This window comes from Pantherophis guttatus, chromosome 10, assembly GCF_059756535.1.
Source record: "Pantherophis guttatus breed Tessera chromosome 10, ASM5975653v1, whole genome shotgun sequence".
NCBI classification, from domain to species: domain Eukaryota; kingdom Metazoa; phylum Chordata; class Lepidosauria; order Squamata; family Colubridae; genus Pantherophis; species Pantherophis guttatus.
This window is the reverse complement of record NC_142072.1, coordinates 21006934-21023741: the sequence shown is the minus strand read 5'-3', so window position 1 is coordinate 21023741 and position 16808 is coordinate 21006934. Positions and strand designations below refer to the sequence as shown.

The window sequence follows — 16808 nt, the reverse complement described above, 5'->3', positions numbered from 1 at the left end:
GCATTGTTGTCACACACTAATTTTGAAGGGGGCAAAAAAATCTTGGCCACCAAAATTATCCAGACCGACAGCTTTTCGATGCCTCTTCCTGGCCCCACACCTCCCCCAAAGCCATCATATGGTTTGTTGGATTGAAGTTAATGTAAATATGAACCCACATCATCGTGGCCATTTAATGCCAGGCATGAGCAATCCCTGTCAAAAATTAATAGTTTCTTTTTTTCCCCTGCTATTTAATACTCTGGGTTTTGTGCCATTCAGTATCAAAATTGCAGTAGAAAGTTTTTGAAAAGCCAAGAAAATTCCTTTCCAAGTAATAGGGAACAAAATAAAAATCCCAGCCCTGATAGCTTTTTGTGAAAATCCCACCCACTCATCTTGGATCACGACTCCTCCCAATGAATTCTGCTCCCTCCCCAACAGCAAAGCCTATTCACTCAAATATATCCCATCCCTGCCTTAGATAGGGTGAGGAAGCCAATCCCTTGTGGTTGTTCGGCCCAAACCAGGGGTGAAATCCAGCAGGTTCTGACAGGTTCTGGAGAACCGGTAGCGGAAATTTTGAGTGGTTCAGAGAACCAGCAAATAACATCTCTGGATGGCCCCAGAGTGGGGAGGGAATGGGGATTTTGCAATATCCTTCCCCCAGGAGTGGGGAGGGAATGGGGATTTTGCTGTATCCTTCCCCTGGAGTGGGGTGGGAATGGAGATTTTACAGTATCCTTTTCCTGGAGTAGGGTGGGAATGGAGATTTTGCAGTATCCTTTTCCTGGAGTGGGGAGGGAATGGAGATTTTGCAGTATCCTTTTCCTGGAGTGGGGAGGAAATGGGGATTTTGCAATATCCTTTCCCTGCCACGCCCATCAAGCCACGCCCACAGATCCAGTAATAAAAAAATTTGGATTTCACCACTGGCCCAAACTGATTAAAATTAAAGCCATCAGATTTAATGACACAGAGTATTAACAATAACAAGAAGAACCACAATAAAGGTTTAAGGATCAGAAGTTTTGTTTGAGTGACCCATTGCAATAAAACAAAATGTACCAATCAAAGAGAATATTTGGAGCTCAAAGTTGGAATGAGGAGATCCTTGGTGCTCTCTGAACTTGCTTAGTTTCTTGCAGACGTCTCATTACCAAACTAGGTAACATCATCAGTACTAGTTAAGAGTGCTGTTTTGCTGCCAAACCAAACTGTGATTTCCTTGGTTTTAATTTAGAATACTGCATGAACCTACCCATTAAAACCGTATCACTAGAGACAATCAATCTGGTCTAGTAGATTAACGCATCAGGCTAGAAACCCGGAGACGGTGAGTTCTAGTTCTAGGCAGAAAGCTGGCGGGGTAACTTTGGCCCAATCACCAAGAACCCTGAGCTTTAATCCTGCCTTAGGCATTACAGGTGGTTGGGTGACTTTGGCTGGACACTCTCTCTTAAACCCAACTCACCTGAAAAGGTTGTTGGGGATTTTGGGAGAGGAAGGAGCCTTGGTGGAGCAGCGGACTAAAGTGCTATTAAGTAGCACTTAGTTGCCAGCTGCCTGCAATTACTGCGAGTTCAAATCTCACCAGGCTCAAGGTTGACTCAGCCTTTGTGGAGTTGGGATCGTAGAAACACCCAGGAACATAGAAGAGTTCAGAGGCAGATGCATAAATAAATGTCTTAAATGTATTTATTCATATGATAAAGCATATTAACTATGTACAACAGAGATCAAGTCTCATGAGGAACAAACATGAAAAGAGGGTGATGGAGAGAGAGAGGTGGAAAAGGTTGGAGGGGGTTTTATACTCAGGGTAAGCCCCTCCTTTCCACATAGGGGTGGAGGCACTCTCTACCGCCACTGGTGTCTATATGACACATGTGCCAATGGCTTGCAAATACTTGACAGCCTTCCATCCTTCCGAGGTAGGTAAAATGAGAACCCGGATTGTGGGGGCAATAAGCTGACTTTGTATAAAAAAAGAATACTGCTTGGGGGGGCCGAAAGCCCTACTAAGCAGGTATATACAAAAGTATGAAGGCTATTGCTTAACGTATTGTAAGCCGCCCTGAGTCTCCGGAGAAGGGTGGCATATAAATCGAACTAATAAATAAAATAAATAAATTAGTATGTTAGCTGCCTTAAGTTACTTATAAAGTTGAGATAACAGAATAATGGAGTTGGAAGGGACCTTGGAAGTCTTCTAGTCCAACCCCCTGTTCAGGCAGGAGCCCCTATGCCCTTTCAGACAAACGGTTGTTCAGTCTCTTCTTAAAAATCTCCAGTGTTGGAGCCCCCACAACTTCTGGAGGCCATTCCACTGATTAGTTCTAGATAAAATGCTAATCAATAAAGTAAATATATACCAGTAAATAAATAAACGTCTCAGTCCCGATTATCACAAGCTGGTTTACTGACTCGTTTGCCATTGGTCTGCGCAGCATCCTAAGTCATAAATCCTTACACAAACCGTTACAAAGCGGGACTCAGAATACGTTAGACACAAGCAAGCTGCTGTTTGGCTCATTGCAAAAACAGCCGACTACCGTAGGTACTTTTCACAGCCTGTTGCTTTTCTTGCAAGGCTTCAGTGCAGTGCAGATGAAGGACTTCTCTCTGTGTGTGTGTGTGTGTGTGTGTGCATCTGTGTCTGTGTCTGTGTCTGTCTCTGTCTGTCTGTCTTGCCTGGGCCATTGATGCAAAGAGACTAGCACAGTCCTCAGACCTCCACCAAAGAAAGACTTTCCCTTAGATTTGGTAACCTCTAAGTTACCTTACAGACCCCAACCAGGAAAGTCATTCCTGCATTCACACACACCAGGTAGGGTTTACCTAACGAATCCATTTTTTGGACATTGCACCAGACCATGGACTGCTCTGAGTTGACACCATGCTTTTTACTCTTCCACCCACATCCCAAAGCCAAGCCAACTGAGTGCAATGAATGCATACAACTCTCTCTGTCTCTGTCTCTGTCTCTGTCTCTGTCTCTCTCTGTCTCCCTCCCTCCCTCCCTCCCTCTCTCTCTTCTCCCCCTCTCTCCCCCGCTCTCTGTCTCTCTCTGTCTCTGTCTCTCGCTCTGTCTCTCTCCCTCTCTCCCTCTCTCTCTCTTCTCCCCCTCTCTCCCTCTCTCCCTCTCTCTGTCTCTCTCTGTCTCTGTCTCTCCCTCCCTCCCGCCTCTCTGTCTCTCTCTCTGTCTCTGTCTGTCTGTCTGTCTGTCTCTCTCTGTCTCTCTCTCCCTCCCTTCCCCCTCCCTCTGTCTCTCTCTCTTTCTCTCTCTCTGTCTCTGTCTGTCTATCTGTCTGTCTGTCTGTCTCTCTCTGTGTCTCTCTCTCTTCTCCCCACTCTCTCTGTCTCTCTCTCTGTCTCCCTCCCTCCCTCTCCTCTCCCCCTCTATCCCTCTCTGTCTCTGTCTCTCTCTCTCTTCTCCCCAGCGCCTCCCCCTCCCCAATCCCCAGGGCCTGATCCCTGCAGCTTCTGCCCAGGTCCTTCGGCCTTAGCACCCTCGCCTTCCTCCTCCTCCTCCTCCTCCCCACCTTCTGCAGCCACTGGGTGTTGTTCTCCATGACGGTCTCCAGCTGTTGCAGTCGCTGGACGGGCCACTGGGCTTCGGCCATGGGCGGCGCATCCCTCTGGAGCGAGTTGGACACTTGGAACGGGACGGCGGCGGCAGCAGGAGGGGCCGCGCCATCGCAGCCCCCCAGCTCGGGCAGGAGGAAGGTGTAGGTGCAGGCTCCGTGTTGCAGGCGATGCTGAGAGCGCTCCGGGGCTCCCTTGCCCAGCACCCGCGGCTGCATCCCTGCCCAGGCGGCCAGCAAGAGATACGCCAGGACCTTCCAGCTTCTCATCCTGACTTTCCTCGGCGGGACCTGCAGGCAAACTCCTCCGTGGTTTGCAATGGGGCTGCCTTCCTCCTGACAAGTCCGGACGCCTCCTGCGGGCAACGGGAGGATGGAGGGGGGGGCTTGGAGCCCTCCCACCCTCTCCGCCTCTTCCCGCCCCCTCCCTCCTTTGCCGCCCCCCCCCCCTTTGCTGGCCTTTGGAAGCCCGCCCGGGTCGCTTGGCTGGCTGAATCGAGCGAAACCCGCTTCGCAGAAGATCGTTGGAAGGGTCAGAACACGCGCTCCCAAGTCAACAGCCCCGGCCGGGACCTTTCCGCCTTGTTCCAACGAACGGGTGCCTGGCAAGGCTGGGCCGGTCAGGAATCGCCGGGAAGTCAGGATGTTGTTGGCTGCGCGGAAATTATCCGGAGTTTGTGGGGGGGGGGGGTGAAGAAGAAACTTGAGAAGCCTCCTCTCCCGATGGGGCGTGAGAATAGGATAGGGTAGGATAGAAATTAGGAATAGGATAGGATAGGATGGGATAGAATGGGATAGAATGGGATAGGAAAGGATAGAGTGGAGTGGAATGGAATGGAATGGAATGGAATGGAATGGAATAGAATAGAATAGAATAGAATAGAATAGAATAGAATAGAATAGAATAGAATAGAATAGAATAGTTTAACAGAGTTGGAAGGGCTCTTGGAGGTCTTCTAGTCCAACCCCCTGTTTAGGCAGGAAACCCTACACCACTTCAGACAAATGGTTATCCAATCTCTTCCTTAAAACTTCCAGTGTTGGAGCATTCACAACTTCTGGAGGCAAGTTGTTCCACTGATTAATTGTTCTAACTGTCAATAAATTCCTCCTTAGTTCTAGGTTGCTTCTCTCCTTGATTAGTTTCCATCCATTGCTTCTTGTCCTGCTTTCATGTACTTTGGAGAATAGTTTGCCTCCCTCTTCTTTGTGGCAGCCCCTGAGATATTGGAACACTGCTATTATGTCTCCCCTGGTCCTTCTTTTCATTGAACTAGACATACCCAGTTCCAGCAACCGTTCTTCATATGTTTTAGTATATAACATAATATGCTAAACATAATAACATTTAAGAAACATGGACAATAGCAATAGCCCTTAGACTTATATACCGCTTCACAGTGCTTTTACAGCCCTCTCTAAGTGGTTTACAGAGTCAGCATATTGCCCCCAACAATAATCCTTAATATTTGCAGCATTTAGATCAATACTTATGGTCGCAACGTAGAAGTCTTACCAGAATGTCAGCTCCCTTAAGGTCAATTGGACCACCAAATTCAATTTCTATGATGGCTGCTCAGCTGTCAGCAGCATCTGGAGTTCAGCAGGACTGGACCTGTTTGGATGCTTGGATGGGAAGTTTACTCACCTGGAAATCCCAACTTGTAGGCTAGGAAAGTAAAGAAACTTTCCCAAAAAAGGATATGACAAACCATCTGCACAGTTGCCAAAAAACCCTATGTGGGCCTTTCATATAGGATTTGAGTTTGACTGGAGGAATTTAAACAAGATTCTGCTGCATTTTTAAAAAGTAGTGCAATTTATGGTCCAGACTCCCAGAAGCTGTTGAAACCCACATCTGAAATACTGAGGACAAAAAGTGCCATTTCATCACTATCCTGCTCTCAATTACTGTAGGATTTGGAATAAAAAAAGAGAATAAAATAAATTGCTTACCCCCTTCCAACCACACTCTTATTTCATAAAGGATATTTGCCTAAGCATAGCCCCCAAATCCCATCAGTTCCTATAGGAGGTGGTGCTGCAGAGCTGCCAAGCCCCCTTTCTTCTTAAAAGACCCATGGAAGCAGCTGAGTTATGAATGATGAATTATGACTGCAATTGAACCCAACATTTCTGCTGCTAAGCAAGATAGTTGTTGAGTTTCACTCCATTTTGCAACCTTTCTTGACACAGTGTGAATCACTGCAATTGTTAAGTTAGCAACATGGTTGTTATGAGAATTTGCTTATCAAAAGGTTGCAAAACTTTTGACCCCAGGACACTGCAATTGTCATAAATATCAGCCAGTTGCTAAGTGTCTTAATTCTGATCCCACGACTGTGGGAATGTTGCAACAGACGTAAATGTGAAATAGTCATCAGTTATTTTTTTTCAGTACCGCTGTAATTTCAAATGGTCATTAAATGAATGGTTGTTAGTCGAGGATTACCTATACAAGAGCAATAGTGGCGCAGTGGTTAGAATGCAGAATTGCAGGCTACTTCTGCTGACTGCTGGTTGCCAGCAGTTCAGGCGTTTAAATCTCACCGGCTCAAGGTTGACTCAGCCTTCCATCTTTCTCAGGTCAGTAAAATGAGGACTCAGATTGTTGGGGGCAATACGCTGACTCTGTAAACCGCTTAGAGAGGGCTCTAAAGCACTGTGAAGTGGTATATAAGTCTAAGTGTTATTGCTAGTGCTATGCTTGAGTTTCAATCAGCCACCGTGGCACCAACTAAAAATTGAATCAGCTCTCAAAACTAGCCACTGTTATGGGGACAGATGGGTCTGACTGAAATCTGGTTCAGAATTACTTTGTAGCAGTGATCTCATTTTACACAGGGTATATAGGAAATCCGCAACTTACAACCATTCATTTAGTGACCATTTGACGTTGCAATGTCATTGAAAAAAAAAGTAACTTATGACCAGTCCCCATACTTACAACTGTTGCAGCATCCCTATAGTCACATGATCAAAATTTGGCACATGGCAACTGGCATGCATTTTTGATGGTTGCTGCATCCAGGGGTGGGCTTCAAAAATTTTAGCAAGGGGTTCTCTGCCCGGTTGCTGGGTGGGTGTGGTGGGCGTGGCCTAGTCAGCCTCCTGCACCTGGGCGGGGGTGGAGGGTGTTGCCCTCCCTGGGTTCCGGTGGTTTTCCTCTTTTACCCAAAGTGGTAAAAGAGAGAGAAAAAGATCTTCACATGTTCAGCTTCATCATCAGAAAGGGATTCTAAGCATATTAATTGAGCTTTTAAGAAGAGACTGGACAACCACCTGTCTGAAATGGTATAGGTTCTCCTGCTTGAGCAGGGGTTGGACTAGAAGTCCTCCAAGGTCCCTTCTAACTCTGTTATTCTGCTTGCCTTCCTTCCTTCCTTCCTTCCTTCCTTCCTTCCTTCCTTCCTTCCTTCCTTCCTTCCCTTCCTTCCTTCCTTCCTTCTTTTTCCTTCCTTCCTTCCTTCCTTCCTTCCCTTCCCTTCCCTTCCTTCCTTCCTTCCCTTCCTTCCTTCCTTCCTTCCTTCCCTTCCTTCCTTCCTTCCCTTCCTTCCCTTCCTTCCTTCCTTCCTCCCTCCCTTCTTTTTCCTTCCTTCCTCCCTTCTTTTTCCTTCCTTCCTTCCCTTCCTTCCCTTCCTTCCTTCCTTCCCTTCCTTCTTTTTCCTTCCTTCCTCCCTCCCTCCCTCCCTTTTCTTTTCTCTTTTCTCTTTTTTCTTCCTTCCTTCCTTCCTTCCTTCCTTCTTTTTCCTTCCTTCCTTCCTTCCTTCTTTTTCCTTCCTTTCCTTCCTTCCTTCCTTCCCTTCCTTCCCTTCCTTCCTTCCTTCCTTCCCTTCCTTCCCTTCCTCCTTTTTCCTTCCTTCCTTCCTTCCCTTCCCTTCCTTCCTTCCTTCCTTCTTTCCTCCCTTCCTTCCCTTCCTTCCTTCCTTCCTCCCTTCTTTTTCCTTCCTTCCTTCTTTTTCCTTCCTTCCTTCCTTTCCTTCCTTCCTTCCTTCCTTCCCTTCCTTCCTTCCTTCCTTCCTTCCTTCCCTTCCTTCCTTCCCTTCCTTCCTTCCTCCTTTTTCCTTCCTTCCTTCCTTCCCTTCCCTTCCTTCCTTCCTCCCTTCCTTCCCTTCCTTCCTTCCTTCCTTCCTCCCTTCTTTTTCCTTCCTTCCTTCCTTCCTTCCCTTCCTTCCTTCTTTTTCCTTCCTTCCTTCCTTTCCTTCCTTCCTTCCTTCCTTCCTTCCTTCCTTCCTCCCTTCCTTCCCTTCCTTCCTTCCTCCCTTCCTTCCTTCTCCATCACTGGAAGTTTTTAAGAAGAGACTGGACAGCCGTTTGTCTGGAAAGATATAGGGTCTCCTGCTTTTTTTTAATTATTATTTGATTTATAGGCCGCCCTTCTCCAGAGACTCAGGGCGGCTTACAGTGTGTTAAGCAACAGCCTTCATCCTTTTGTATATTTATACAAAGTCAGCTTATTGCCCCCACAAACTGGGTCCTCATTTCACCTACCTTAGAAAGGATGGAAGGCTGAGTCAACCTTGAGCCTTGGAGAGATTCGAACTTGCAGTAACTGCAGGCAGCAGATGTAAGTGGATGTTAATAACAGTGCTTTAGTCTGCTGCGCCATCGGGGCTTGAGCAAGGGGTTGGACTAGAAGACCTCCAAGGTCCCATTGAACTCTGTTATTCTGTGATCCTTCCTTCCTTCCTTCCTTCCTTCCTTCCTTCCTTCCTTCCTTCCTTCCTTCCTTCCTTCTCCATCACTGGAACTTTTGAAGAAGAGGCTGGACAGCCGTTTGTCTGAAAAGGTATAGGGTCTCCTGTTTGAGCAGGGGTTGGACTAGAAGACCTCCAAGGTCCCTTCCATCGCTATTCTAATTGATTGACTGAGTTTGTCATTTGCTCACTGATCCTGCTGTGAAAATTTCTTTGAATCTGTGAAATGTTGTCCTGGGTGTGCCTTTGGAGTGTGGGGCAGGTTGTATAGGCACCTCCCCAGTAATTTCATACTTTCTGCAGAATAATTCAATAGCACTTCCGTATTAACCTTCTGGCTGAATAAATGACCACACTGTGCTGTATAGGTAGTCCTCAGCTTACAACCATTTCCTTAGTGACTGTTTGAAGTTCACAACTGAAAAAAGTGATTTATGACCATTTTTCATGATCAACTACTGTATTGCAGCATCCCCACAGTCATGTGATCAAAATTTGGACACCCAGCAACTGGCATGTATTTATGACGGTTGTAGTATTTCCCGGGGTCGTTTCATCTCCTTTTGTGACCTTCTGACAAGTAAAGTCCAGTGGTGAAATGTAAAATTTGTTACAACCAGTTCTGTGGGCGTGACTTGGTGGTGGGGGGTTAATATGACTGAGTGGGCGTGGCCAACTTTTTTTAAAAAAAAACTTTTAAAACCATTTTTTCTACAACCTCTTCGGCCAAAGAGGTTGTTAAAAAATGCTTTAAAAAGCCTCTGACGATCCCAGCTGAGTTGCCTGATCAGCAGAGGCTTTTTTTCTTTTAAAAACATTTTTTTTCTACCTCTTCATCCAAAGAGGTAGAAAAAATGCTTTTAAAAGCCTTTGACAATCCCAGCTGAGCCGCGCGATCATCAGAAGCTTTTTTTTTACTTTTAAAAGTAAAAGCCGAAAAGGTTGTAGAAAAAATGCTTTTAAAAATAAAAAAAAGCCTCTGATGATTGCGTGGCTCAGCTGGGCAATCGGGGGGGGGAGGGATTTTTGCTACCGGTTCTTCGAACCACCCGCCTCCATCGCTACCGGATCGGGTGATCCGGTCCGAACCAGAAGCATTTCACCCCTGGTAAAGTCAATGGAGAAGCCAGATTCACTTACCAACCATGTTGTTAAAAATTAATTGCAGTGATTTACTTAACAACTGACTTACTTAGTAATGGAAATTCTGGTCTTAATTGTGGTCATAAGTTGAGGACTACCAGTAATGTTATTTGATTTGGGTTTGGTTCATGACGTATCTGTAAACCCTACCATTCTGGTTTGTAAATCAGGCTTATGATTTATGTTTGGTCTTTGGGTGGCTAACAGTTAATAAAATGCCATATATTCCAATTCAGTTTAATTGCTGTCATAGACCAGTCCAGATAATAAACAAAATAAACCTTAAGACAGAATTAAAATACATTTGTAAAATAATCTAACATCCAGTGGTGGGTTGCTCCCGGTTCGCAAGAGCCGGTAGTAAAAATTTGTACTAGTTCGGAGAACCGGTAATAACATTGGCTAGCCACGCCCCCGAACCGGTCCCTGCCCCGGTCGCCGCTCGCTTACCCCGCCCACCTCATCAGAGGCTTTTTTTTTTTTTTACTTTTAAAAGCATTTTTTCTACAACCTCTTCGGCTGAAGAGGTTGTAGAAAAAAAAATGCCTTTAAAAGCCTCTGACGATCCCAGCTGAATTGCCTGATCGTCAGAGGTTTCTAAAAGCATTTTTTTCTGCAACCTCTTAAGGTTGTAGAAAAAATGCTTTTAAAAGTAAAAAAAAAAAAGTTGGCTATGTCCACCCAGTCACATTACCCCCCACCCACCAAGCCACGCCCACAAAATAAGCCATGCCCACAGAACCGGTAGTAAAAAATTTTAGAACCCACCCCTGCTAATATCTATATGTGAGGTCCAGGATATAGCCTCTATTAAGTTACAATGAAAAAAGTAAAATTATATTAAGTATGATAACATCTAAAGTTACAAAAAAGTAACGGTATCTAAAACTATTAGTGTCAACAAAGTACTTAAAATTTAAACAAATTATAGTTACAAAGAATGCATTGGGGGAGATTAAATGCCAAATAAAATAAACCCCTCTCCCAAACAATGAAGATATAAAACCTATACTAACCACGCATCTAATAAATAAACAACATCCCATGGGCTCCGGCTAATCTTGTAACCCTATGCCTGGTAACAGAGTGTTGTCTGAATGCATTCAGTTATGGCTTTTTCATCAAACCATAGTTTAGGGCAAAGGGTGAAGCCAGCCATTCTGTACTTATGATACTCTTACTTCTTAAGAAAACTCTGCATGAAAAGCAAGCCTGTATAAATATCTTGAACTGAAAGACTTTCCATTTGAAATTAGATTTCTAAATTGCATTCTTTTGAGTACAATTTGTTTACTTAGAAAAAATGTTTTAAAGCAAAGCCAAAATCACTGTTCTTTCCTGCGAAGGTCAATCTGGACTTATTAATTCCAGTAAATATTTATGGCTCCAACCCGTACGGATTGGCCTTCCCTTCCTTCCTTGTTTCTTCTTTCTTCACTCAAGAAAATTGCAGACTTTTTGGCCTGCGGAAGTGATATCTGGATTAGTCATGCCTGGCTTTTTTTTTTTTTTAATCTTAATTATAGGGAAAGAAGGTTCAACCCCCTCAGGAGTATTTGGAACAAGAGTTTAAAAAAAACAAAATGGTAGCCATGAGTGGGTGACCAAAGCCTTACCATATGTTACTAGACACAGAAAAAAAACGTGGGGCTTTCCATTGAGCAGCCAAAGGCATCCTCTTGACTTCTTCTATTTCCATCCATGGATGGTCCTGAATTCCACCTTCAGTCATGGAAATTCACTGGTGACTTTGAGCCAATCCCTGTCTCTAGAAGAAATGCTCTGAACCCAGCCTTAAGTTCTTGGAAGAACCATCATTTATACATTCAGTGCACAAATTGAATTCAAATGAGTAAAATATATACTAGTCACTCCCAACTGGGTGCCCTCAGATATCTTAACAGTGAGCTTCCAACATGGCTGTTCCACATCTTCAAAGGGAATGTATTACTCTCCTAATAATACTTGCATTTCCCTACTGTAGGGGTCGGCAACCTTAAACACTCAGAGCCACAATGTTCCTAACCAGAAGCACCCGTTCAATTCTGGAGCCGACCGGAAGTCCAGTTCCCCCATCATAGTCTCCTCCTAGCATTGCGTCCTTTTTCCTCTATTGACCGGAAGTCCGGTTCCCCCACCATAGAGTTTCCTCCTAGTGCAGCGTCCTTTTTCCTCTACCTGTCCTAACCGAAAGCCCTATCAATTGTGGAGCCGACCAGCAACAGGGAGCCGCAGCAGAGGGATGAAAGAGCCACATGCGGCTCCAGAGCCGTAGATTGCTGACCCCTGCAGCCTACTCCCAAATGTTGGATAACACATAATAAAGACCCAAATTCCTAAACTTATTCCTGGACTTGGTGGCTCAGGTCAAGAAACAGACACTGCAAGGTTTCAAATAATACTACTTTATTATTGTTATCCAGGATTATCATACCGTAATTATGAAAGCCTGACCAGTTTTTTCTTGTTCCATCTAATATTGAACAGTATCAGGATAGCATTGTAATGAGTTTCTGTAGCATGTCTGATTTGATCTTGGGATTGTCTAAAGGTAATTCTCGATTTATAACCATTTGTTTACATTGCTCATCGCCGGTCCTCACACTTACGAACTGTTGCAGCAGCATCACCACTGATCAGAATTCAATCGCTTGGCCCTGGCATGAATTTATGATGGATGCAGCGTCCTGGAGTCATGTGTTCACCTTTTGGGACCTTCCCAGCTGCTTTCTGACAAGCGAAGTCAAGGGAGGGAAGTTGGATTTGCTTAACAACCATATGATTCACTTAACAGCTGCAGCGATTTGCTTAACAACCATGGCAAAAAAGAAAGGTCATAAAATCAAGTGCGACTTATTTAACCCCACTTTGGTTAGCAAAGGAAATGCTGATCCCAATTGTGGTCATAAGCCAAGACTACCTGTAACTGCTTCTCCAACTATTTCAATGGTTTCTTCCTTCCTTCTCCTCTTCATGGCGCTTTCAGATTTTGCCCAAGGACACCTCCAAAGTTTTTAAATAAATTACAGGGTATCCCTGTCAACTGCACATCTTTCATCAGGGCCTCTTGGCATTGGTGAGACCCAGGTTCTAATCCCCACTCAACCCTGGAGTCATTGGGTGATTGGAGTTGAAGTTGATGATTATACAACCTGGTTAGTAATGGTATATTTCAACGGAATCTGTGGGTGCGGGGATAAATTCAAGATGTGACCATAAGATCTTGGTCACCATCGGGGTGAAATCCAGCAGGTTCTAACAGGTTCTGCAGAACCGGTAGTGGAAATTTTGAGTAGTTCAGAGAACTGGCAAATACCACCTCTGGCTGGCCCCAGAGTGGGGTGGGAATGAAGATTTTGCAGTATCCTGGACTGAGGTGCGAATGGAGATTTTGCAATATCCTTCCCCTGCCACGCCCACCAAGTCACACCCACAGAACTGGGAGGGAAAAAATTTGGATTTCACCCCTGGTCACCACCTTGATTTTTTTTTTTTGACCCTCCTCCTGTTGATGTCCTTGGAGTCATTTTTCAAGAAGGAGAGAAGAATTCTTTGCTGCTTTCTGCAGCTCTTGGTTCTTGGCCCAGGTGAGATCATTCCACGCAATTCATCTTTTTCTTTTGTAGTTTTGACTTTGGGAAGCCTGCCCTTACCACTCTTCATCTCAAGCCAAAATCTGGGAAACGCCAAAGGCATCAAGTACACAAAAACCTTGTTGATTTGAGTGGACTCTAAAATAAAAAAGGAGAGGGGGTGGAATGGAATTTTAATTTTAAACCAAATGACAGGCAAGGTCTACCTTTTGACAAGGGCCAAACCACAAGGCCAAGCATATGGGAAATCTACACTTTGCATCTGGATCTGTTCAGACCTGGGGATTTCCAGTGTTGTGATGTATGTGAGGTGTGCTGAACTAAAGGATGGTTGGAACATAATATGCATGATTATAGCACTAATTGTTGTCTTATTAACGTCTTCTGTTTAATCATGTCCAATTCTTGAAGACTGCGGGGTACGTCCCTGTAGTTTTCTTGGCAAGATTCCAGAAGTGGTTTGCCATTATCTGCTTCCTGGGGCTGAGAGAGAGAAAGTGACTGGACCAAGGTCACCCAGCTGGCTTTGTGCCTTAAGGCAAGATTTGAAATTAGGGTTTCCTGGTTTCTGGCCTGATGCCTTTTCCACTACACCAGATTAGCTCTCTAATATTAATTACACAGCAATATTAATTATAGAACAGGGGTATTGTAAGTGTGTCATGCCAGTGCCCTGCAAAATGTTAGTTCTTCTTCACAAGTAGGTGGAAAAGGACCGATTCTGTTCAGATCATCAGCTATTACATGGCAATGTTTTATTGAATAGCTCAGCAGCATGGCATATACTGTATCTCTAGAGTTGGTTCTCAATCACCTACAGATACAGGCTGTCCCATTTTTTCCAAAGAAGCAGCCATCCCACAGAGAAGGAGCAGGAGGAGGAGGAAAGAAAAGAGAAGAGGAGGAGAAGGAGGAGGAGGAGGAGGAAGAAGAGGAGGAGGAAGAGCAAGAGCAAGAAGAAGAAGAGGAGGAGGAGGAAGAGGAAGAAGAGGAGGAGGAAGAGGAAGAGAAAGAAGAAGAAGAGGAAGAGGAGAAGGAAAAGCAAGAGAAAGAAGAGGAGGAAGAGCAAGAGGAAGAAGAAGAAGAGGAGGAGGAGGAAGAGCAAGAGAAAGAAGAAGAGGAGGAAGAGGAAGAGGAAGAAGAAGAAGAGGAGGAAGAGTAAGAGGAAGAAGAAGAGGAGGAGGAGGAGGAAGAGCAAGAGAAAGAAGAAGAAGAGAAGGAGGAGGAGAAGGAGAATTATTCAAGATTTATGTATATATATGCTTCTAATCTAAAAGTAAAATATAGGTCACAATTCTTCTGTTGTTCCTTTGACATTTTCCTGGATAAATCATACAAATCTGAGAAAAAACAGGGCTGCTCCTTGGACTGATTTTTTTACTGCTTGAGAAACCCAACAGCCTCAAATCCTTAAGAGGCACTTCCATACCTCCCTTGCAAACTCTGTAACAACTCATAAGTAAATACAGAAGCCTCCTGGAGAAATCTCATTAACTTTCATTAATGTGGGAGAATCCACGTGAGATCTCACAAGATTTTGTGGGTTTTGAAATGTGCTGTGGTCAAGCTACTAGAGGAGATGATGGGACCTGAAGTCAGAAGGCTTTGCCATCTCCTGGCCATATGGGTTGCCTGTGTGCAGGATGCAACTACATCCCATAGATCAGAAATCACAGAGTGAAATCATATTTTATGGTAGGTGAGTTTAAATAAATTAAAACACACACACAACTAATCTAAATCCATCCTACATTTGGATGGCATGCTTCATCACTGCTAAACAAGAAGGATTATTTGCAAGCTGATAGTACAGATAATTCTCGAGTTACAACCGGTTGCTTAGTGACCATTCAAACTTATGAGTCTGACCCAGTGGTGAAATTCAATTTTTTTACTACTGGTTCTGTGGGCATGGCTTGGTGGGCGTGGCTTGGTGGGCGTGGCTTGGTGGGTGTGGCAGGGGAAGGATACTGCAAAATCTCCATTCCCACCCCACTCCAGGGGAAGGATACTGCAAAATCCCCATTCTCTCCTCACTCCCGGGGCCAGCCAGAGGTGGTATTTGCCAGTTCTCCGAACTATTCATAATTTCCTCTACTGATTCTCCAGAACCTGTCAGAATCTGCTGGATTTTATCCCTAACTCTAACCCTGACCCTAACCCCCAAAAAGGGAAACTTACAATCCCTCTCTGCAGTGACTAAACTTTGGGCTTTTGGCAACATGGCTGCCTTTTTGGTTTTGGGCAAAACTGTGCCCATATCGAACCATTGATTTATTTAAAGACCACAATGTTCACTTAATAATCACCACTATGAAAAAGTCATAAAATCCTGTTCACAACATACGACCCTAATGGGCAGGTTCCATTATGGTTGTATCTTGAGATCTACCTGTATTATTGTGATGTGAAATTGCTAGAGCCTGGTTTGAGTTTAGAAGTAAACATAGTTGAGTTCTAGTTAGCACTTTACTATGAAACCATCAGGATACTCCATGGACTAAAATCGGGCCTTGAAAAAACATCTCAGACATCACTCCTCAGCCATTTTTGTCCTGCTGCCAACACCACTGAATGGACATGTCTATGGACTCACCAAGATTTGAGTTCAATTCAAGGGCAGCCTATTTTGTTTTTTTTCTTAAATTTTTGTGGCCATTGATATGGTCAGCAACAGTCCAGTTACTAGATTGGAAGAAGATTCAGATGAACCCCAAAAGCACTGCTCAGTATTTTCCTCCAACTTTTCAAAATTGCCTCCCACAGTGGCTTGTATAAAGCAAGGCATGCAACGTTGCAATTTTTTTTTCGCTTTAAAAACAACAGTAAAACTATCTCACAAATCAGGCTAACAGTTACAGAAAACTATTTTAAAAAATCAACAATAAGCCAGCCATTCATACCAGAACATTGGCTCAACGTTCAAAATAATAACTCAGCTACAAGTAATTGGAATTCAAACTGATGAGGAAAATCTTGTCCAACTTTCCATTAAGTGTAACTTTTATACGTGTTGTGCTGCAGTTGACCTTAAAGCAATCGGTTTTAGATATGAAAAATGGCACAAAATGGAAATAGAACTCAGTTTGGCTGGAGTGAAAAAAATAACCAGTGTGGTACCTCTACCGTTGGGGATCTGAAGGAGGCTGGGTTCAAATGCTATCTTTGTTTTCATCCAGGGATGAAATCCAGCAGGTTCTGACAGTTCTGGAGAACCGGTAGCGGAAATTTTGAATAGTTCGGGGAACCGGCAAATACCACCTCTGGCTGGCCCCAGACTGGGGTGGGAATGGAGATTTTGCAGTATCCTTCCCCTGCCATGCCCAAGCCACGCCCAGTAAGGCACACCATGCCCACCAAGCCACGCTCACAGAAGCGGTAGTAAAAAAAAATTGGATTTCACCACTGTTCTCATCATTATGTGTGACACACAATAAAAAAAGGATAGAACTTCATTACACTATCACAGTGATCTGATTGACTTTTTTTTTTAATCATAGAAATTCTCCTCGAGTTATGACTGTGAGGCTGGCAGTTATAAAAAGAGCTGGTGAAGAAGTGCAGAGGGAAAACACAAATAGAAGTAGTGCTTGTGATGTGGGTTTCAAAACTTTTTAATACCGGTTCTGTGGGCTTGGCTTGGTGGGCGTGGCAGGGGAAGGATACTGTAAAATCTCCATTTCCTCCCCACTCCAGGGGAAGGTTACTGCAAAATCCCCATTTCTTCCCAATCAGCTGGGACTTGGGAGGCAAGAATAGATGGGGGCGGGGGTGGTCAGAATTTTTACTATCGGTTCTCCGAACTACTC

The 16808-nt window shown here is 44.4% G+C and overlaps 1 protein-coding gene across 1 annotated transcript in view; it reads right to left on the bottom strand.

The window, feature by feature from the left end:
- Positions 1–3964, bottom strand: part of LOC117663327 (angiopoietin-2-like) — a 38568-nt gene extending 34604 nt beyond the window's left edge. Inside the window, exon 1 of the mRNA XM_034413411.3 lies at positions 3525–3964. Within this exon, the coding sequence (XP_034269302.1) occupies positions 3525–3836 (312 nt within the window). The 5' untranslated portion in view covers positions 3837–3964. The remainder of the gene's footprint in view (positions 1–3524) is intronic.
- Positions 3965–16808: the final 12844 nt, after the last annotated feature.